Genomic DNA, 24701 nt, shown 5'->3' on the forward strand with positions numbered 1-24701 from the left:
ACCAATATTGTAATCTGGTATTAATTTCCTAATTATTATGTTTCAATTCTGCCTTTATTTTTCCAAGTTCCCCCTTAGTTTGTTGTCAAATAGAAAGAGCACAACTAGAAAAAGAAGATGCTCTTGCCCTCAGGAGCATTTCATGGCTTCATATTTTCATCTCCAGTGACACAGAAGGTAACGGATGATTAGGGACATGGGCATGGGCAGAACAGTCCTCTGCAGGAGCACCAACAGATAAATGCTAGGTCCTGTGTCTTCCAAGCAGAACGTGGGGCCTGTAATATTTAATTGCAGATGGGAAAATGGAATGTGAAGGCCCGGGTCCTCCCATGGGGCCTCGGTTTGGGAGGGATCACTACTTGCAGATCTCCCTTTGCCAACTTCAGGAAGGGGATTAGCTTGCTAAAACAGTCTCCTAACTGGCCTCCTTGCTTCTGCTCTGGCCCCCATCTGGTCTAATCTCAACCGAGCAATGAGAGGAACCCCTTACCTATGTGGATCAGTTTCCATCCCTCCATATTCAACACCCTCCAGTGGCCCTTCACCTCACTCAGAGTAAAAGCTGACATCTTTCCCATGGTCTGTAAGGCTCTGAGTGATCTGGTCCCACATCTCTTCTCCCCATGTTTCTGGTCACACTGCTCCCATTGTTATTATTGGAAAACACCAGGCTTGGAATGCCCTTCCTCGAGTTATCTACAATGGGGCTTCCCCTGGTTGCAGCCCTATTAACCTTGCTCTGCTCTACGAGGCACTGGTCAGCTTCCAGCATCCTCTGCAGTTTTCTTACTAATTATGGTTACTGTCTGTGGTCTGTAGTAGGAATGTAAGCTACAGGTAAGTAGGGGCTTTCTTCAGTTTTGTTCACTGATATAGCCTAAGTGCCCAGAAGAGTGCCTTGTGCCTAGCAAAAGCTTGATATATATTTGTTGGATGAATGAATGGATCGATGGTGAATGAATAAGTGAATATATACACATGCAGATTCTCGATTCCCAGCAACCACAGCGGTCTTCAGGGGAGGAGCAACTGGCCAGGGTGAGAACTGGTGGGCAGCAACTGGTTCCCAAGAGTATAAAAGCTCCTGTTCACACCATGCAGATGCGAATAGGCATGCTGCTTTCTCCCAGTGCCAATTGGAAAATGGACTATAGGTTTCGCTTATTAAAAAAACACAAAAACCAAACTTCTAGTGCCTTTCACAGAACTTCAGGCCAAGCTAAATTGTCACAATTCAGGATGCCTGTATTTTGGCTCTGCATTCATCCATTAATGAGCTTTGAGGTCCTGGGAAAGTCAATTAACTTAATGGGAACCCAGCAAAATAAAAGACAACTAATTTTCCTTCCAACTTAAAAAATGGCAGCATTAGGAAAAGGGTAAAAACCAGTCAATCCCTGCTTGACCACTCCTCTCTTTCCTTCAGCCAATGATTTCCAAATAAATACCCAGATTTTAACAACTCACTCTCACAAGAAAACCGATGACCCGATCTGGCCCATCTCACAAAAGAAATGATATTAATAGTTGGGTGTAACTCAGCTTGTATTCCTGCAGGTGATTCCTGAAGGTGGTGGTTCCAAAGCTACATTAATGCTTTCTTTTAATTGGGAACCGTGCCCCTGACCAAACCAAACACCTCTCTCCAGATAGCACTAGAACAGCTATCATTCTCCACTTCTTATCTGCTGAAGTTTATGGCAATATGGGGTCATTGTTGAAAAGCTAGATTCTTGATGACATAGAAGTCCTTTAGGAACACAGAGATATTCCAACTTGTGTCCTCTCATCATTTCTGTTGAACCTATAGGTCACAGGTAAAATGAGCTCTCCAGGTACCTGTAGCAATCTGCTTTGCACCAACAATATTAGCAACCAAGTTTGTGGGAATGATAATCACTTTCCTTTATCGACCAACTATTTTGTCAGCATCATATGCCCAGACACTGAGATGCAAACAACACAATCTTTGTACTCAGAGAGCTGACTATCCATGAGAAGCAAAGACAGCCCCATGAAAAGCAATTAAAAAAAGAAGGAACAGAAGTGGCTCTGATAGTCAAGTTAAGAGAAAGTTTAGAAGAAAAAAAAAGCAGACCTAAAAAAGAAAAAAGGTTTCAAAAATTAAATTCCTGAAATGACTACCCAGATACAAATATCTTCAACTCCATTGGTATATTATTCTAGATATCCCCACCATTTATATATATAGATGGATAGATACATTTTTTCTTTGTCTTCCTTTTTTTGACAAAAATGAAAATGTGCTTTATCTAATCTAAACCCCATTATAATAGTTAATTGTTTGTCCATTGTAAATATAAATCTACAGCATTTTAACTAGCTGATGTGTCCTTTCATAGTGTCCTTTAATGGATTTACTTTAAGCAATTCCTTATTGGTTAACTTCTGCATACATCTTTATGTAGTTACCCAAATATTTATTTATATATATGTGTGTGTATGTGTGGGTGTGTGTGGGAGAGAGAGAGACAGAGAGAGAGACACAGAGAGAGAGAGAGAGAGAGAGCATGTTTATCCATTTGTATTCTAATTGCCCTTGAGTAAAGATAGAGTACCAACCTCCAACCTTCATTTCCATAAGCAGTGGGTGTGAGTGTCCATTCTGGGTAAATCATTTAAAAAAAAATCTTTGCCAATCTACAAGCTAAAAAAAGGGTATTTAATTTTTGTTTTCTTTTGCATTTATGTTGTTGGTATGATTCTATTTTAAGAACATCTTTACAGGTAATTGATATTTCTTACTTCTTTAATCGTTGTCTTGTTCTTAACTCAATCTTTCTCTTAGTTTCATATTTTACTATTGATTTATAAAAACTCTCCATTTCTAAAGGCTACTAAATTCTTTCTCATCATATACCAAATGGATATTTTTTCCTAAATCAGTTATTTGCATTTTTACTTTGTTTATTATGTTTTTTTTGTAATGGGAAATGTTAGGAAATGTATACAGGCAAGTTCATCAAAATTCTGTTTTGTGGATATGCTCTTGCATATATGCCCTCATATATCTTTCTTTAGTATTATATGGTTACCTCTATTTTCTCCTACTACTTTTACATTTTTAATTTTCACATTTATATCTACATTTAAGAGGCCATGATTAAAATCTTACTATAACTCTTTCAGAAATCACATAAAAATATATAAAATCAATGTGATCATACAAAGAGGGTTTATTTACCCAAAAGTACTTTTTAAAATTTTAAATTTAAAGATGGGACTTATAGGGAAAAAAATAACCAGCAGCTCTTTTCACTACCAAAGATTGTAGTAGTCAATTATCAAATGACATGAAAATCTTGTTATTTTTCTGAGCTAACATTATTATATTCTTTTTGGTCACCAACTCTGGTTCACTGTGTATGTTTTACCTTCTCAGCTGGACCACACATGTCTTTTGCATTAAGACAGTAGACTGAGATTCTTTGATAAATTATCCATGAAACAGTAGTCATGGGATCCACACAATTTAGTATATAATTTGGCATATAGTAAGCTCTAATTAAATAAATTTTCTGTGCCAGACACATATTAAGAACTCTAGAAAATGAATAAGATGATAAGTGGTTAAAAGGGTATTTTTTAGAGTAATTAATCCAACAGCAACATATGGGATGAACAGAGATTCAAGAAAGAGAGAGATGGATAGATCAAGTAGAAGTCCACTGCAAAATCTAAGCTTCCACTGAATGGACTGAGGGCCTAAGAATAAATAAAAGTTTCATGGACAGTAATCAGGAAGATGAGAAGAAGAGCAATCTGAGCAGGGAAGGGAGGGGAGTAGTGGTTTTGGTATCAGACATACTGAATCTACTTTCAGTGGAACAGACTGTCAAAGATACAGGACGGGGACCCAGTATCAGACTGGGTCAGGTATTTCACTTACAGACTTGGAATTTAAATTTTAGTCATCCACACATTAGTTATAGGCAAGGAAAAAGACTCCAAGAGCTTGGTTAGATCATTGCTCTGCCATTTCTAGCTACAAAGACCTTAGGGCAATTTACTTACCATCTTTGTAAGCCCAAGTTTTGTCATCTAAGAAATGAGAAATAATAATGTCTCCCTCAAAGAGCTGGAATAAATGATATAATACACAAAAAGCAAATAGCATGATGCCTAAAATACAATAAAAACTCAATAAATGTAGTAACTAGTGGAAAAACCAGAGACCTTAACAACTTGCTCTAGGGATGGTCCACATTAAGGGATAAAAAATAAAGATACTTAAAAGATGGAGGGGCGCCTAGGTGGCTCAGTCTGTTAGATGTCTGACCCTTGGTTTTGGCTCAGGTCATGATCTCAGGGTCATGAGATCAAGTCCCATGTCAGCCTCCATGCTCAGCGTGGGGTCTGCCTAAGATTCTCTCTCTCCTTCTCCCTCTGCCCCTCCCCCAACTTGTCCATACATGAACTCTCTTTCTCTGTCTCTAAGTAAATAAATAAAATCTTAAAAAACAAGATACTTAAAAGATGGAGAGGTATTAGTGAAATGGGAAAGAACTTTGAAAACACAATGTTACGGAAATCAGGGGGCTAAGAGTTTCAAAGAAGGAGTGAATTAATCCAACATGAGGATAGAGAAATGAACCATTTGGCCCTGGTTGTTCCTCATGTAAGAAACAAATTTGGATAGCACTACATACCCAAAGTTGGTCATCCATGCCTGGTGGGTTCTTTTTGATAAAAGCACCATAGTATGTAGCAATATTCCGGTGATGAGAATATTTCTTCAACATGTTAATTTCTTGTTTGATTTCTTCCTCTTCATCCTGTATTGGAATAAAAATATTCTTTTGTCATGAAAATCTATTGTCTTTAGTGGGATTCTGTTTTTTATCACCATCTATATCAACTATGTAATAAATTCTTCCTTAAGTTCTTTCTTCTGTGGTGATAAAGAAGCATAATTATTATGTAACTTGACTTTCTCTCTTGACTACAAAGAAAAAAATTACAAGACAACAAATTGGCAATCTAAGAGGGTCTTCTGTTTGTACAGCAAACAGGCATAGCATGCAACCTGCTAGAAAAAAAAGATCTCATCCTTTCACCTGGAAAAGATCAAGGTAGACAGACTATTGAGATAAAATTTACTCTCGGCTTCTAGGAACTATGTCCACTGACTACCTACAACTGATCATATCTACTATAGGAAAGATTGGGGAAAGAAAAAAAAATACAGGCTCTGAGATTTAAAATTTGTTAGATTCATTTTCTTTGAAGCCTACTTTTATTGAAGTCACTGACTGAAGATGATGAAAGTCAGATGGGAAAGGGAGCGAGGGTAGTTCCCTGGATCTGAGAAGTTCACAAAACAGGAGTACTCATCTCACCTTCAGGAAACTAAACATAAAAAGAAAGGGGGAATGTGGTAGTGCCATGGATGTGAAAAGAGGTAACTTTCCTACAGACTAAGTTTCCTGATGTTCAGGTCTCATTCATTCTGAATTTCAATTTGGAGTCCATCAACTTGGGCCACTTTTGGAAGCCCTGGCACTACCAGCGGAGTGTGCATGTGTTCTCCCATAATTTTATTTTGATAATGTACACATTAGCTGGACTGTAAGCTAGTATTTTATTTCTGAGATTGGTGGAAAAAAATTCCATCCCAGGAGAGTTGTTTTAGATGCAGCAGTAGTAACAATGATCTCTGCATGTAGGTTGTTATATCACCTTTACCTGAAAGGCTGCCCATGCTGTGTCCCTGTCTGTCCCCTTGCACCTTGAGCTGCTCAGCCTCACTTCAGTGTCTACAATGTTGTGCCCTTCTGTGGTCTTCCATGAGATGTCTTCTTTCCCCTTCCTCATCTTCACATAATTTTTACTCATTATTCCTATTGAGTTTATATGACCCCCCTCAGGATGTCTTCCCTAATTCTCTCAGGCCATGTCAAGTCCCCACCTCCCCCCTCTCCCCGCCACTATATCTTATCCAACCCCTACACTTCACACGCCCGCCATACTTGTTGGGCCCGGTATGGAGATGTGTCATAATTCCTGTTTTACTTGACTCTCTTCTCCATGGATTGTAAGCCCTCCTCTGCCTTCAGGTCTCTGTTCCAGAGTCCCTTCCCCAGCAAAGCTCCCTGATCTGTCTGACTTGGTTCAAGCCTCGTGGATCATCACGGGTGTCTCCCTTTGTAGCACCTTTCCACATTTATCCCTCTGACCATTTGATTATCAGTCCATAATATGGACTGACCATCAGTCCATAATAACTGTAAACACAAGAATGGTGCCTGCTTTTGCTCCTTGTAACACGCCCCGCCCCAGGCAAAGTGCCTGTGAAGAAACATGAATGAAAGAATGAACACCTGCAAAGGGTGAGCTGCTTACAGCAGCATTAGTGGGGCTTGAAAAGAAATAGTAAGAATGAGATGAGAAGAATGGTGAAATGCTGACATTTCCTGACCATGCAAAAATAAGTTTTAGTGAAAAACTATGGAGATTTGCCAACCTAGGAGAACGAAACATGTTACACATCACATGGCTTAACAAAATAGAAGACTAGGCGATCTCAAAATAGAATATAAGATTGGGGAGAGGCACTGAGCTGAGGAGAAGTGTGTGGCCCTCAAGGTGAGGAGGGGAGTCTAGGAGGGAGGGGCCGGGATGGTGGCTGAGGGAGGAGATGGCATACTGCTGACCTGCCCCTATCAGAAACTACCCTGCAGCTATCAGAAACTACCTACGCCTTCGCTGTTGGCCTGGGGAGAGACTGACCTTCACAGACCTTCCACTTGGCGAAGGGTCCCCGTAGCACGCCTCAGATGTCTTACTATGGTGCATACTGAGCTATGGATCTCAGTGGGCCCAAATACCATGTGGGGCCAAATAACTGTGGATGAATGTGGGATGTGAGCAGATGTATGTTAGGGAAGCCTAAACAGAAGGGGAGAAAACAGACCTGAGGGTTTCTGTGGGCAGCCTGGTATCGATAGCTGCTTCCACTAAAGAGGCAACTACATGAGACAATAAAACACCCCTCCCTCTCCCACGGCAGCCTGCCAGTATCACCTTCAGTCATTCTTAGTGACAAGTTGCTTCTACAAGCATTCCTGCGGGCCTCCTAGGTTCTCAACAGGATGGAGGGTGATGTGGGAGAATCCATGGCGGGGGGAGGGGGGTCTTTAAAAAGTTTACTGTACTATTAAGAAAATGAGGCTTTATGAAACAGTTAAGTAGCAGTATAATTCAATATATATTTAAATCCAAAATAAACAGTATCAGAGATCAGAATGAAGGCAGCGTGCTCTCCATCACTTTGCAAAGGTAAACTGAGGCAATATGAAAATGAAGAAAACATATGCACTGAGTCAGAAAAATGAGGGTGGGCAGGTGGGGTGCATGTTCTCTTTGGGCTCCATGATCCCAGGAAAGTAACTTACCTTTTACCACCTCAGTTTTCTCTTCTATAATTAGATACAGATTTTATAATAGTATTTTATTATATGCCCCAGTCTTTTGCGATATTTGAATGAAGTATGTGAAAGTTATAAAGTGTAATAGAAAATAAACATTATTATTAATCTTGTCAACCAAAAAATAAATAGTAACAAGGGTGGAAGAGCAGGAATGAAAGTATCTTGAATTTTAGTTTAAATTGCACGGTTTCCAAATCCAATTATGGAACCACTGTGGGTCATGATTATGTAGCTCTAGCACAGAACCTTGATCTTGATCTTATAGGACCTTGTAAGTGGGCATGCATTTTATCAGGCTACTATTTATACCAATTTCTAGTCTAGGGCAGTGGTGGTAGAAAGTCAGTGGCATTGAAAGGGACACACTTACTAGTAACTACAGGAACTTATTTAACCACTTGACAAGCAGTCTACCCTCTCACAACATGGCTATTGAAAAGCACGAGTTATAATGTTTTCAAAAAGACAAAGACAACAACAGAGGCTAGAGTTAGATTACAAAGTTATAAGAGAAGGATGTCTTCTGTTTTGTAAGTGGATTATTTTCATGTCTTAAGAATTAAGCAAAAGGATCAAGCCCACCGGGAAATTAATGACCTCTGGGTCATAATGAAAAACAAAGTAATGGTACCAAATTGTCACAAATTTTAAGAGGGACTAATTTTAATAAGCCAAGTCTGGTACACTAGGAAGAACCATTACTTCAGTCATGAGACTTCAAAATCTAGTCCAAGCTGATTCATTATGTACCCTCAGACACTGCATATGGACTCTCTAAATATCAGTTATGTGAATGAAAATAAGAGTATCTATTTAAACCACCTCTCAGGCTTAGAAATTATCAAGTGCTTATTAAACATAGCTTTATTATCAAAATAAAGAAGACTGTTTTTTTTCTCAAGAACATGGGAATCTATTTATTGCTTAGATGTGGGTGGGGGAGGGGTGGAAAGGCCATGATATTTGGCAGCCTCCCTCATGAAGAGATGGGAGTCCTTTTCCTCTGCTCGTCTCTGGGTTCGGCCATGTGACTTGCTTTGGCCAATGGGACATTAGCAAATGTGATGTAGCAGAAGCTGGAAAATTACTTGCGCACTGGGGCTAGCTCTCTCTTATTGCTTGCAGAAAAACCTTCCGTGTGAGAAGCCAGGACTGGCCTCCTGGAGGATGGCAAACCATGTAAGACAAAGTGGTTTTCAAATGCAAAGAAATGGATGCTTCCAGGAGATGCTTTTAGGCCACTGACTACCTCTGATGATGCTATCATATAATGATATGATACTGTGGTCAGAAAATATAGCCAAAGCCAAACTTATGTAACATTCGCTATGTACCAGAAACTGTGTATTTAATATACAAAACAGCTCTGTGAAATAGATGATTTAATGATCCCATATAAGTGAGGAAAATGAATTTCAGAGAGGTTAAGTAACCCCCCAAGTTCATTCGTATATTAAATGTTAAAGCTAAGACTCAAGGGGAGATTTGTCTGACTCCAAAGCCATGCTCTTAATTCTATACTGAAAACTCCTAGACAGAAGAACAGTTACCCATGGTGATAAAACTAAAGCTGCTAATCATGAAGGAAGTGTCTGGGAGCATTTTAAGCCAGGGATGAAGAGAAACCTGTCTTTGGTCCTCCAATTAAAGAAACTCATTAGCACACAATAGTATTTGTTTATGAATGATATCAGGGGACAAAGGAGAGATTTTAAGTTGCATATTTAAGACACAGGGAATATACGTTAAGCATCTACAATATGCTAGGATTGAAAAGTGGAATTAATAAGATACTTAATATTAATGTGCTTTATAACAAAGAGTTTGCCCAGCATTTAGCTCTCAATCCATGGGACAAGAATAAAATTGTGTAACTCCTGTAATAATCAAAGGGACTGGTCAGTTTGAACTCAGAAGAAAGTGTGAGATGTAGAGACTCATAAATGCCACTTCACCCTAGGGGTGTGGAGACCGGTTGGAACCGCCTCTGCTGCCCTCCATAGCACTTGCTGGCGTTAGGCAGGTGTTTGTGTTAACTTCCCCAACCTTCTCAACTTCACTGTTGACAGAACATGACACAAAGGTGAACATAATTTATTGTTAAAGAATCACAGGCATTAGAATGTGAAGGGATTATTGACATTTCCTAGGATGTAATTTTAAAATGTTTTAAAATAATTTGTAATAGTGAAATCCCTTCCTCCAGTAGAAATTTTATTCAGGATGGCAACATAGAGCATCAACAAAAACTGGATTTTTAAAATCAGTAACATTTATTTTTATGAGTTTAATTATGTCATATCTCGTTACAAAATTAATCAGTGACAACAAAGAAGCTCTTTTAGTGAATACAAAATTAGTTTTTGAAAGCAATACAAAGTCACATATCAGCTTCAATATCTCATTAATTTTCAGTTTTGTTTTGTTTCCAAAGGAGAGAGAAAACCTACATTCCTAAGGTAAGTAATTGCAAATTTCTCTTTTTAAAGGGAAGGCTTTGAAATTTCAGTGGAAATTCTTCTTACTGAATGAAATTCTGCACACGAATGGAGGAACCTAGCAGTATAAATTAAGAGGTTGCCATATTCCAGTGTTTGTTGGTATATAGCATACAGTTTGAGGTTTGTGTTTTTTTATCACAGTTTATTAAATATAAAAATGTACTAAAAATTAAATGATAATTAAGCATGTATGGATCTCCTCAAATTATCTCAAGGTGAGGTTATACACCTATAAATTATACTTTTACAGATCAAAGGAAACAGATCCAGAATGAGTCTGAATTCTGAAGGCCTTATAGGGGTTACCCATTTAGGAAGAGAGAAAAGCATGATGCGGTGTGACTAAGGAGGGAACCGTTTTTCTAGCAGAAAACTAGTGATTGCCAAGACCCTATAGCTGGAAGGGGTGTGGCATGTTGCCTCCTACAGGGATTGTTGGTACGGCCGAGAGAAAAAGGAAAAATGTCTGCAAGAGACACTAATAATAATAATAATACACACTGAACATAGCGTTCTACGTATTGTTCTCAAATGCTTTCTTTATAAATAACTCTGCTCACCTCTCACACAAACTTTATGACAGAAGGGGTATTAGCCACAAGGTGAGGTTAAGCAACATGCCCAGGGTACAGGAGCCCTGAAATGCTCCTGAAATGAAACGAGGATAGCCCCAGATGCAAGTGCCAATCTGCAGTGCTGCCCTTGACCGTGAGGCTAACCTGCTGGGAAATGCTGTTCCTCAGAGAAACAGCTAATGCAGCCCGATGTGTCTTTTTCTCACACCCAAGCCTCCACTGATGGCGACTCCCAAGAAAACCATGAATTAAAAACAAAAAACAAAACAAAACCCCATGCTCAAGTAACCCAGAAGTAAATGACTGCTACCCCTCGTAGTGTTGTCACTAACTTGCCTGAAGTCTGCCATAAATGAAGTGGCTTATATTGCCCTAAGCCACCTCTCTGACATGTTGTGCTTGCACATAGGACAAGCCTACACATCCAGGCCATACACCCGGTGTGCGTGCCCATGTGCAGAGACCTGGACACACATAAGCCACCAAGAGGGGTATATATAATCTGTAGGCAAGATAGGGGGAGATGCGTAAGTGTGCATGTAGTGGGCAGCTCAGCCTGTTCATTTTTAGAACTCTAGAAGCTTTCCAAGTTCTACATGCTCTATACCATACAGAACTGAAGCACTAAATACCTCCCCAAAGGTAGAGGGTATTGTGAAGACAAAAAAAACCATTTGTTTATCTTTGTTAAAAGTTCTCATCATGTGCTCTATCAGATGGTCTGTCTTTTAAAGACACCCACCCAAAGAGCCCCAAAGGAGTCCCAAAGAGGTGTGTTCAGAAGGGTCTCTGCAGCAGAAGGGCCTGCAGTGGGGATTCCCAGGCATTGTTGAACCCACCAGAGGGTCAGACTCCTACAGCTGAGAATGCCCTTCTCCCAGCCCTACCAACGCAGAACCAAGATCTACTCATCCTCGGATCTCACGTAGCTGTCACTTTATCAGGAAACGTACGAACTGCCCAGATAGATTAGTTTCCTCTTAAATTCTCTCTTAATACTCTCTGCACACTCCTTAAAAGTTCACCAGAACTGTGATTCAGTCATCGTTCAACTGTTTGTTAAGTGTCTTTTATGCATGCTGGAATGTAAGATTCCAGAAGACAGTGCTCGTGACTCTTCTCCTCACCACCGTCCCTCTAGAACATAACACACCCATCCACTCCTAAATGAATGAATGATTATGGCTTCAGTCTTCAGCTTCTGGAGGAATCTAGTCACACATTCTCTCCTAGATCCTGCTCTATACTAAGTCATTTTGTATATGCTTGGGGTAAGCCTAATATTATTCGGGAGAACACTAATAACTCTGTAACTGAAGCTTTATGACCAGGCTCCAGCTCTCTTTGAGGAGTAAAGAAGTGGTTTCCCAGGAGCCTCTGGTAGAGGGTTTGCCCACAGTTAATGGGGTCAGTGAATGTTTGCTGGTGAAGACAAGGCTGAGTCAAACTATATACACTATTAATAAGTAGGTAACCCAGGTATGGAGCATAGTTCCTAGCACATGCTGCCATCTCCACACTCTCATCTACTAATGACAGAAGTTCAAGGCCCTCTCTAGAATCCTCTTTCCATTCATACTGCCTGCCCCATTCAGGCACTCACTGTATCTTTTCAGGACTAATAATCAAAATCATTTTTTGAGGACCTGTTATGTGCCGGGCACTATATATTCTATCATTTTAGCCTCAACACAAGTTGGTGATGTTTGTATTTCCACCTAACAGATAAGAAAAATGAGACTCAGCAAGGTTAAGAAAGCTGCCCAAGGTCACAGTCAGTAAGGAGGGTGTGATCTCAGCTCTACCTGAGTCTGCAGGCCAAGCTCTAGTGGTATGCCCTCAACTTTCATTCCTATAACTGGGCTGGGGAGGGGGGTGTGTGTGGACACACCCTAACTGGCTGAATTTGAATTCCAACTCTGCCATTTACTATCTGTGGGGCTTGGGCAAGTTACTCAGGCTCTTTATGCCCTCAGTTACTCATTTGTAAAATGAACATATTAGCAGTGTCCACTAAGGGGAGTTGTTTTGAGGATTAAATGAGCTAACATATGGTTAACAAAGTACAACAATGCTTGGCACAGGATAAGTACTCAGCCATTTTTATTTTGACCATGGTTGTTGTTGTTGTTATTACTATTATTAATAATGTTATGTTCTGTGCTAGTCATCACTCCACCGAATGGCCTCTTTCTGGGAGGGAGGAACCAAACATGCTTAGAGCATGTGTCCCCTGACTCTTCCAAACAACCCAAGATGAAAAGATTTTTTTTTTTCTTTTTGTCCAGTTTCAGCAAACATTCACTGAACCCATTAACTACGGGCAAAGCCCTCTACCCGAGGCTCCTGGGAGACTACTTTTTACTCCTCAAAGAGAGCTGGAGCCTGGTCATAAGCTTCAGTTACAGGAATTCAATAAGCAAGACAGAAATGGGAACTCAGTCAAGCAGGGTTTAAAATGGATCCTCCTAGTAGGCAAACGTTTAGTAAATGCTTATTGAATAAATTAATGGAAAAATTCACACTAAATTAAACACTAAATGCCCTTCTATCTTAAGTGGAGACCAATAGCAATGTGGTGGAGAGGATGGACTTCAAGGATAGAGTTAAACCGCTCAGGCTGAGATAGCCACCCCACCATGTTCATGTTACATTGAGCAGGATACTTAATATGCCTGGTCTTCTCATCTCTGTAATGGTGCTGTTAATGGAAGCTGTTTTGTAGGTTGCTGAAAGGATTAAATAATCAATATATAGAAAGGATTTAAAAGAGTTCTGGCTCATAATAATCACTCCACCAATGTTAGTTACCATTATTATTACTTTTGGCTGAAACATAACAAAGGCCCTTGGAGAGGCACTTAAGGACCAAATTGGTTTTAAGCACATCCACTACAACAATATTTACTATCATAGTGTTGTAATTCTCCTGGTTTTGCCTACTCAACCACTTTCCCACCCTATTCTCAAATATCTCATGTGCTTTCCTTTGAGGAAGCATCCTTTCCAACCCTTAATCCCTATAGGTTCCAGGGCCAGGTACCCAATCCAGATAAGGAGGAAGGAAAACAAGGGTTGGTTCAGGACTGGGGACATGACCCAAGCTGCGCCGCTGATATTCAGACTGGCACTTTGCTGGGACTAACAATAATGAAGTAATCAGAAAGTGAACCTCGAGCTGTTGGTGGGGAAGAAAACAGAGCCCAGCGATAGAGAGAGATGACGTTCCTAATCACATCACGTGACTTCTAATAAATTCCATTTTCAACTTCATTTGGTTTGAGTGTGGCTTTGGTACTACAACCCAAAGTGTCCTGAGGAGTAAGATCAGAGCCAATCATTGTAAAGTTGAAAGCCTATGACATTAAGTTATGATCTCCTTAAGTCCTGTGTGGGCTTCACGGTATCATTGTAAAAGGACTAGTTTACGCCAGGAATTTTTCTCCAAATGAAAATGAGGATTATTTGTAGGGTTATCAGAGAACCATAGTCTCTCTACATAGGGTGGCCAGGAAGCAGGGAATATAAAAGCCCAGAAAAGTGCCCCTCCGACTTTCACAAATCTGGAGTTCCTTGAGGGGCTTGTAGAAAAGGCAGGTTCAGAGGCTCTGCCCAGAAATTCTACAGCAGGTCTAGCAATCTGCATTTCTCACGAATACCACCGGAGGGCTGACAGTTCACAGAAGCTGGTAGTCCACTTTGAGAAACACCACCCGAGAGGGCCCAATTTTGTTTAGATATTGTAGGCAAATCTAGAGTACACAAACCCAGCTGGGAAGGAATCCCCAGAAAGCTGCGAAGTGAAGAAATTCTCATAATTATTTCAGGAACTAAAACAACTTCAAAGACTGAGTCTGAGTTGAAGTACTAATTCTGAAGCAAATATTGGCAAATTTGGAAGTGTCTCAGCTCTAAAACCGGAAGAGCAGAAGCATTATATCCAGTTCTTTCTGTGGCTAGTTTCTATTAAGAAAAGAAAGAGGAAGTGGTGTAGAGTAAAAACAATAATCTAAAAATTGATTTCATGCTTATGGTTTTATCAATTTCATTACAATAAACTATAGTAACTGCAGTAGATCACTGCAAACAATTAACAAAGACGACCTTTGAGAATTCATCTCCGTTTTTAACAGAGCAGCTATAATGAGCACAATTATAATAATTGGTAAGAAGCTTTTGCAGCATTTCATAATACACAAAAGACAACACGGCAAAATGAAATAGATTGTTTTCCGAGGCTGCCACACAAATTTCACAAAGGAAATCTTATGCTGACTGTAATGTGTAAGGGGGTGACACAAAAGTCATCTGATGCTGTATCAGATAACATGGGAAATAGAAAACTATCTCCTGATGTGATGTTCATATTTATCTTTGTTAAGGGTCAGTGATTACAAAATAGTCAGTGATGTGCGTAAATCAGGGAAACTACCCAGCCCTTTCAACAAGGGTTCCCTAAGAAAATCAAGTCCAAGTACCATAAAGCATCCACTGTATGCAATGGACTGACTCTCCTATGTACTGACAACAGCCTTGGCTCTGTACCAGCCTCTGCAGGCTTGAGAAAAGAGTTTCTCTGCAGAGCTTCACTCTCTTTTGGAACCCAGTTTAGAAAGGCTAATTGATACTCTTTAAACTGAAAATACATATGCTGGGATAAATAGCTGCGTTGATTCCAAAGCAAGGTGGTCTAACAATAGTAAGTGGTTCTTCAAGCAACTTAAAGTCTCAAAAATAGAACCAGAAACTATGACAGTAATATTCAGTGCTTTCGAGTCCTACTTTATGTATCAACATACAACTCTGAGCACTGAGATTAATGATGTCAGTGGAAATCACTATAGTTCCGCAGAACCGCACAACAGAACTTTATAGCACGGCGGTCTTGGAATGTCCACACCCAGTAACTGTTAAATTGCCAAGTGCATTACATTATGTGGAGATCTTATACAATCCAGGGAAAATAGAGTATTATGACTTTGGCAGAACTGCAAAATAAATTCTGATTTGTTTTGTGGTAAAAACTTTGTAAAAGGTTTCCATATTTATAATGGGTTTCTGCATAGAGATTGATAGTATCTGATCTTGATTTTTTGTGTCAGATCTGCTAACTGATCACACCAATATCCATTCTCCCTCCACGTCTAACAGAACGCAGATTTTTAACTGCACCTATTGGGAGAATAAAAGACTATATTTCCCGGTTTCCCTTTGCTAGGTATAGCCAGGTATACCCCAGCTAGGTATCGCCAATGAAAGCAGAAGTTAAATAGAAATGTTGTGTACAAGTAGGAAAGATTTTAGTGGAAGGAGCTCTTTTCTGTATCCTTCTGCTTTCACCCACTCTCTCCCCTTTTCTTGCTGCCGAAGAATGTGATCCATGGAAATCTGACAACCACTAAACCTTGAGTGTGGAAGCCACTCCACCACGTTGTTGCCATACATCCCTGGGCTGTAGATTCCAGATTCCCTTAACATGAGAGAGCAAGACACTTCCCTCGTGCTTGAGCCTTTGTGATTTTGCGTTTTCTGTTTCAAGCGGCAGAACCTAAATGTAATTAATAAAATATACATGCAGTTTCTTATTCAGTAAAAGTCAGGTGAATTAATAAACTAATAGGGATCAAATATTTGAACTGGTTTGCAACCTTTGAAATTTGAATAATGTATTTATCTGTATTTATAGATCAAAATGTATTTATTTATCAAATACAAATAAAAAGAAGTAGTACTTTATCTAATGCCAATAAACATGGGAATAATTTTTTGCTGGTGAAAAACATAATTTAAAGACAAATTCAGATCAATAATAAGTAAGGAAAGGAAGTCAGTACAATGTGTGGTATAAATGAACATTAGTGAAATTAATATTATGGGAGACAGGGTACCATATAATATATACTTATCAAAGGTAACAGACTGGGCCAGAAAAGACATGGACTGAAATCTGACAAGCAGATATATTGTGTGCCTTTTTTAATCTGTATGTTGGTTCTTGATATCTTTGTGTGATTCATTCATTCTATGTCTATTTACATTGAATAAACCACTTCCGGGCTGAATGGAAGACTTTGGTCTTTTAGCTTTTATGTACGCCAGGCAGACATCTTAGAAAAATCCCCAGAACAACAGAAAATTATTAACATGCTTTTGATGTCCAGTGAGTCCTTTCAAGTCTGATTTTTGCTCTATACTCTCAAAAAGGCATTAAAATATTTTAAATAGATCTAGCAAAAAGGATTGAAAGCATGAGATTTTATTTAAAATAAAGTCTATTCCTTAGATTGCTTTTGATCATCTGGGCAGAAATTTTATTTCAGTGTTATTCCATAATAATAAGAATTTTTGGGGGTGCCTGGGTGGCTCAGTTGGTTAAGCGACTGCCTTCGGCTCAGGTCATGATCCTGGAGTCCCGGGATCGAGTCCCATATCGGGCTCCTTGCTCAGCAGGGGGTCTGCTTCTCCCTCTGACCCTGCCCCTCTCATGTGCTTGCTCTCTCTCATTCTCTCTCTCTCAAATAAATAAAATCTTTAAAAAAAAAAAAAAGAATTTTTGGTTGTTGGGATTATTTGGTCAATATTTTGGAGGAGGGAAATATTCATGTGAAATAGCCTAATCAAATTGCAGTAGCTACACAAACTTTATCTACTCAGTATTAGGTTGACCTTTGGGAAAACTGCTAAGACCCATCTCTTCTGTGTAATCTCGGTATTATTCTTTTAATACCTTCAAATCCGTGTTCTGTCTTCATATGCAAATATCCGTGGTTGTATTTATGTAAATTTTCAACACACATTATTCACTCTAACTACATAAGGCAGTGGGTAGATATCTAATTTAATTAGAGTGATTTATCCATGGTCTTCTCCAGTCAGCTGTTCGATACTCTTAACTGCTTTATGTTAAGCTCAGTGGGGAAAGACTTTAGATGCTTAAGAAGATTCTATTTCTGAAAAATGATTTTTTATCACTAATTTCTCTATCACAAATATATAGCTACTGAGATGGCAAGATAAAGATACGTTACCCCTGTGACATCCATAACCTTAATGGCTGCAAGCTGGCCCGTTTTAACGTGACGACCCTGTAAAGAAAAAAAAATAATAAAAGACTTTAGTTGTGGTAAGCAATGTCCACATTCAGTTCCACCTATAGAGATCAATTACCTAGATCACTGTTACAGAATACAGTTGGGGAAAACGGGGACACACACACACACACATCTTTAGACGCTTCAAGGATCAATTTCCATTTAGTGTTTACTTTGTAAAACATCTCCATCACTTAGTTTTTGGGTTTGTTTTCATAGTGATTGTTAAGTTAAACAAAAAAAGGCAATGTTGAATAATTTGGTTCTATCTTCTCTCCAAGGTGGTAGGTAAGGGCATGTGTAGGAGGAAGGGGAGGTTGGCCTGCGTGGAGGAGACATAACTATCCCCTTTGTCAGGAAATACTCAGTATGTGAAGAAACTTTAGTTTCCTGGATTACGAAAATATATGGGATGGTAACAGTCTCAACTGGATAGTATTCTGCTCTTACTTGAGATCGTAAATGTATCTTTATCTTAAAAGTAAGCCTAAAATAAAACAGATAGTACTAAGTCCAAATTTGTGATCAAAGAGGCAGCGTTGCGCGTAAGCAACCACTTGCCCAAAGCAGGCCTCTTTGGTCTTGGGACCACCACAGAGTGGTAACCACACAGAATCAGAAGAGAATGGGGTGTGGTGAGAGGGCAACCCCAGAACAGAAGCTTTCTCTACACTTGCTCCTTGAGAAACTTGAAGTCTACATCCAACTCTCAGACGGTAGCAAGGACGGTCAATACGCATCACTTCTAAATGCATTTTATATGTGGCTCCTAAAATACATTTCACCTATGACAGCTACCAGGCAGTATTATACTCCCTCCAAGATCAGCTGGATTCAAATGCCAGCTGCATGACCTTACACCAGTCCCCTAAACTTCCCTAACCTTCTAGGCTTCAGTTTCTTCATCTGAAAATGGAGACCGTGGTACCTGACTCCTGGTATTGCAGTGAGGACTAAATGTGATAACGTGGATACAGTGTGTGATGGTGTCTGGCACGTGGGAGATGTCCGCAGATGCGGCCTATGATTAGTTATGACCCTGTCTTGTGATTAATGTTAAATGCTGTCTTTCATTCCAGGCTGTATGTTTCATGAAGGCCAGGGCTATGTCTCATCGCTGTATTCCCAGTGCCCAGGGTGGTGGGTGCTCACCCCACAGCCGGAGTGGCATGGTCATGGATGTAAACAGCAGGTGATGGAAGCATGGATGCTTATATTTGGGAAGAGGGGATAGGTTAGGTGCTGTCTAACCCTTCGCTTCTTATCTCTCTCAGCTTTTTACGCCTATTTACTCTGATTCTGGTAGCACTTCCTTCACCTTTCCACCTCCCATTCTGCTCCCTCCCTTTCCTCCTTGGTCAGGAAAGAGCTAAAAGAAGGAGGCATCAACTGGGTAACCAATATGGTCACGGGAACAACCCCTCCTACTTATTTCAACTTTCAGACCGTAAGGGAAGGGCCTGGAGTGTTACCATACAGAGCCCTGGACCGGAATTCCAGAGGCCTGGCTCTTGTCCAGGTTCTGCTCATGACCAGCAGGTTCATCCGGGACAGGTGATGTAACCCATCTGGGCCCAGTTTCCCTGTCTGCCCTCTGTTGATAAATACTGAATGGCCTCCCGAGCTGTCCAGGTCCCAGTCAGAGTCTAGGATACTATAACGATGACCTTAGCAAAGGAATCAGCAGCTTTTCTGTGGGAATACAGTTGTCTCTTGAACAACGCAAGGGTTAGGGGCGCCGATCCCTGGGCCGTCAAAAATCCATGTATAACGTTTGACTCCTCAAAAACTTAACTCCTACTAGTCTACTAGTGACCAAAAGTCTTACCAATAACATAAAACAGTTGGTTAATCTATACCTTGTATGTGGTAGGTCTTATATACTGTATTTTTACAATAAAGTAAGCTGGAGGAAAGAAAATGTTATTAAGAAGATCATAAGGAAACGAAAATACATTGACGGTATGTACTGCAAAAAAGCTGCATCTACGCGGACCTATGCAGTTCAAACTCCTGCTGTTCAGGGGTCAGCTGTATCAAGTCTTCAACGTAAGGGTCAGCAATCATACCTTAAACAATGGCTGTTTCTCTACTAAAGCATTAAAGGAGGGGAGGGAAACTGAAGACAAATACAGAGCATCTGGTCAGTATCCTATAGCCCGTTCAACTTGCAGTTCTGCTAAGAGTTCTGCTACAGCCAGATGAAGGAAAACACCTGCTTGTACAGCTGACTGAGACCCGACCCTCTACTTGCCATACCACGTTGAGAGGTTCCCATCTGCTTTTATTCTGGGATCCTTGAGACAAAACTGTGTGTGTTCTCTACATGTACTATATTGTTTCTTGCCTCTCTGGTAACGTGTTTTCTTGGCCTAAGACACCCTTCTTCTCCTGAATCCCCAGTTACTCACTCCTCTTAGATTCAACTCAAGTACCCAAAATGAAAAATAAATCTTAAATGGAATCCTCCCGGTTCAAGCAGGGGCTTGACCAGCAAAGTCTGGTCTACTCTGACCACCACCTCTTTCTCTTCCTCTGTGGGAGCCCCTGAGGCGCCCCTATCAACACACAGTTTGAGAAACACTACACTTGATCTTTAAGTCCTCAAGAAACAGGGAATCCTCTTGGAATGCATAATTTGTTACAAGGACACATCAACACCTAGTTCTTTCCACCAGTAGCCTGGGAGCCCAGCACATCTAGCCCTTGGCCCAGGCCTAAGGCCAGGGAGCAGACAGAATACAAGCAATCCCCTTCATATTGCAAACACAAGGTATGGGGCAGTTCTTGGTTTGAAAGAAATAAATTAAATACCTGCTACTTTTTTGAATGTAGGGTACGGTGTTGTTTTTTGTCTTTGTTTTTATTCTAGTAACTGCTTTAATGTCATTGAAAGCAACACAGAGAAAGAAAATAACCTACTTCTCTCCCATTTTCAATTTCACTCCCAAGCTGAAGAACAGTTCTGGATGGCTCTGACAGCTGACTGAATAATACACCTCGGGGTGCTAGTTGGGCTTAAATGAGGTCCTGGAGATGCAACTATTAGCAGCCTCAGCTCAGTCCCAGGCAAAGACGTCCCCGCACTCTGGAATAGGAAGGCTGCTGAGCTGTCAGCCTTTGATAGAGGAGGACCACAAAGGAGGCCGCCTGGCATGAGGGGCCTTTTACATCACTGGAGAATGTCAACCCAAATTAGGATCCAGATTAAGGCTGACTTTGAGGGAATAGCCGGGAGTCAGCTGACCTAAAGATCACTAGGAACCTGAGGCACAGTCATTGTTAGGACAGGGTTTAAAGAGGCAACTTCATAAAACCACAAATAAATTGAGTAGGAAGAGCCTAAGGTGCCTAATCCAATACCCTTTTAGAGATGAGGCCAAAATCTCACAGTTAATGAGAACCTACACGCAGGACACTTTCTCCTCTCTCCCACTTCGGCCATCCAGCTCCTGAATTAAAACTTCTTATCGTGAAGATTTTGAGAAATTTTTAAACAGACCTTCTTTTTATATTTTGCTTCACTGGAGTTAAACATCGAACCATTCATCTCTATTTCAGGTAGGATTTAAAAAAATTTTTTTTTTATTTGAGGGCAAGGCAACATGGGAAGATGTTTTTATTACAGGAGAATTTTAAAGTGAAAATTTAATATTACTCCTAATTTTAATTTATTTCCATTTATGAAGTAATGAAAAATATAAACATAGACTCCATCTAAATTTGAATCTAAAATACATATTCAGCCAAGGACAAAAAAAATTTTAATTCTGGGGAGAAAAAAAAAACTTTAAAGGGAGACAAAAGGGTTAAATTTTTTTTCTCCACAAAAATTAGAAAAAAATATCTTGTTTGACTGCAGTTGCTGAGTCATTTTTTAATAAAAGAAAGAAGATTTTTTTTCCTGAAGTAATCAACAATAGCAAAAATAAAAGACCAAATCTAGACTAAAAAGCATAATTCATATTCCAGTAGGACCCAAAACCTATTGTCAATCATGTCCTCAAGCATAACAAGCAGGCTCACAAGGAAGGAGGAAGAATGGGCATCAAATCGAGGAGAGCAAAGGGTGTGGGGTCACTCAGAACTGGTGAGTGTGGTCTGGCCCCCTCCTCAGACACATATCCAAACACATCCTGCTCCCCTTCTTCCTTTCTTCTACCTCACACCTGAGGTTAAAAAAATATATATATATATGCTGATTCTTGTTCTTTACAAAATAACTCAACACTGCAGTGAAATCTAAATCACTCAAGGATTATAGTACTCTACCCCTTTACCTCCTCCCTAAAATGAATGCAAAAGAAAAACAATGGTTTTGTCTGAAATAGCCATGGAAGTCTTGGCTCTGTTATTGCTGTTCTTTTCTAAGGAACAGCAAGATGGCTTTAGAGACGCTAGCCTGAGGCTAGCCTGGAAGAAAGAGTCCTTTCATTTCTAGGTCACTGAAATACATTTGTTTTCAGCACAGCACAGGAGCAAACTGGGTTTATGGAAAATGCAGACACTCTACCTACTATTTCCTTCCCTGCTGTCCAAGGACTCACACGCAGGTAGAATGTTTTTAGCATCTCGCGTTTAGCTTAGATTAGATCTCACCTTTATTGAGGAAGACTTCTTCACTTTCCTAATAGCGAGTGAGTGCCCTACCTTTGTGTTTCTACAGCATCCTACACGAACCCTACTGATCATATCCAGTGCTATGATTTTCAACATGTGCATCACAAGAGCCATGAAAACTGGGGCACCTGCCTGGCTCAGTTGTTAGAGCATGTGACTCTTGAACTCGGGGTCGTGAGTTCAAGCCTCATGTTGGGCATGTACTTACTTAAAAACAAACAAACAAACAAAACCGCCCAGAGAACCATGACAATAAACCAAATCAAATGGAAAAAAACCTGAGTGTAGCACATGTGGTTATAGCTATTCTTTCATGGCTCAAATATCATGGTTATGTCTATCTATCTATCTATCTATCTATCTATCTATCTATCTATCTATCATCTATCATCTATCTATCATCTATCATCTATCTATCTACCATTGATGCCATAGTGCACCACTCAGATTCTCCCTTCAAGACTGAAACATCTGACAGCTCTCAGCCAGTTCGAGCCCTGGGAATTAGCCTCAACCACAAAAGCACTGCCAAGGTCACACTCTCTCCTGGAGACAGCCAAATCAATGACTGACTGGTTGACACGGGAGTAGAAAAGCACAGCCCTCTTGTCTTAAAGTGGGACAATACTGAAGGACCATCTCAGCTCCTGACCTCCTCTAGGGATGGCCGTGGTCTTTGTAAGACTGCATTGCAGTTACACTCTTTCTTCCACACAATTCTATTTTCTTCATAGGTGTAGACCCTAAGACCACTCCCCAATAAAATTCCTGCATGTAAATCTCCATCTCGGGGTCTGTTTCTGGGGGGAACTTTACCTGACAGTCGGTGACAGGAATGGCCTGAGGAAACAGACTCTAAGAGTAGCTGTCAAGGAGACCCCCATCACTGGTGACAGTGGCTCCTGGCATGCCCCTGGCATGCTGCAGCAGTGTCACGGTCAAGAATAAGAATGTTCACTCCTGGGGAACTGCAGTAGGATAGAGGTGCCAGAGAATACACTAGTGACTCCAACAGTTCAGACATTAGAGAGGTCCAGGAGAAAGAGTAGTTTTAAAAAATGGAATCAGATGGCTTTTGCTAAGAGTTCCTGATGTACTAGAGAAAAACAATGAAAAGTCAAGAGCAATTAGTCACCAACTGAAGGCCACCTGTGAAAATCATCAGGGAGGTGGAATAAGACAGGAACATCACTGCTGTGGCCTCAGAGGAGTTGGGGAAATCGGAGATATCAAGCTCTCAAGTGCATCAGCTTGGATGTCTCCATTTCAAGCTTCAGAGACTTATTCCTTCCCAATTAGACTTGAATTGGGGATTCAACCTTTTTCTTCTACCCTGATAATTAATTCCTGGGTTTGGTCCTCAGCTTCTTCTACTCTCAGACTGTAGAAGATAAGAGGTTTCTTTTAAATGCCACCCAAAATTTTGGTAAAGGGACAAGAGCAGCAGTCAAGCCTGACAAAGGCATGGTAGGCATGCCTCAGATGTCTCAGGAATGAAGATCAGGTCACCCCAGCGAGTCAGCCACATGGACCAGCAAAGATGCTAACCAAGGAGAAGAGAAGTAAAATGGGTAGGAGAGGAGGAAAACGGTGAGCCTAGGTTGCAACCATCAGATAAGATGCAGTTGGGAGCTTCTTATAACTTTGTCAAGGAAAAGAGAATGACTGGAATACTAAAGGAGCTGTTTCCAGACTTATTATACAAAGCAAACTGGTCCAGCATCACAAGGGATTGACGTGTAATGGCCACTGTGGAGTGCCATCCAGATCCCTTCTTCAGGACGGAAGTCTTCTGTTTCTCTTCAGGAGATGCCCCTCACCAAGGAGAATAGCTGGACCCAAGGTCACGCTCCCTGCCTAAAGTAATGCCCCTTACCTGAAGGCAGCAAGTATTCAGTGCCTGGTAGATGTAGGAAAATAAAAGCCTACACCATTTATGTCAAAATGGAACAATTCTGAGGGGCCATCCCAGCTCCGAAGCTCTTTTTTGGGATTGCTTGGGGCCTTGTCAGTGCATTCAATTTCTTCCTCTGCTCAAATCTATCTTCACTCTCCCATAGGTATTGATTCTGAGAGCACTCCCCAAAATACTTCCAACAATCTCTGTCCTCAAAATTTATTTCCCAGGGAACTCAATCAAAGACTCCTGGTGTGACTTAGTCGGTTAAGTGTCTGCCTTCGGTTCAGGTCATGATCCCAGAGTCCTGGGATTGAGCCCCACATTGGGCTCCCTGCTCAGCGGGGAGCCTGCTTCTCCCTCTCTTCCCTGCTCCTGCTCTCTGTAGCTATCTCTGTTGCTATCTCTGTCTCTCTCAAATAAATAATTAAAATCTTAAAAAAAAAACAATACAAAACCAAAGACTCCATCCTTCCACCTACTTTCCCTCCCTTCCTTCCTTCCCCCCTTCCTTTTCTTTCTTTCTTTCTTTCTTTCTTTCTTTCTTTCTTTCTTTCTTTCTT

At 40.5% G+C, this 24701-nt stretch overlaps 1 protein-coding gene across 9 annotated transcripts in view; it reads right to left on the reverse strand.

The window, feature by feature from the left end:
• TNIK (TRAF2 and NCK interacting kinase) overlaps nucleotides 1-24701 on the reverse strand; it is a 384684-nt gene that overhangs the window by 133352 nt on the left and 226631 nt on the right. For all 9 annotated transcript variants that reach the window (XM_034998906.1, XM_034998896.1, XM_034998868.1 and 6 more), the window contains exons 3-4: nucleotides 17559-17615; nucleotides 4674-4799 (exon numbers count right to left, since the gene is read on the reverse strand). In XM_034998906.1, the coding sequence (XP_034854797.1) occupies nucleotides 4674-4799; nucleotides 17559-17615 (183 nt within the window). The remainder of the gene's footprint in view (nucleotides 1-4673; nucleotides 4800-17558; nucleotides 17616-24701) is intronic.

Source organism: Mirounga leonina, unplaced genomic scaffold, assembly GCF_011800145.1.
Source record: "Mirounga leonina isolate KUSES-001 unplaced genomic scaffold, KU_Mleo_1.0 Mir_115, whole genome shotgun sequence".
NCBI lineage: Eukaryota > Metazoa > Chordata > Mammalia > Carnivora > Phocidae > Mirounga > Mirounga leonina.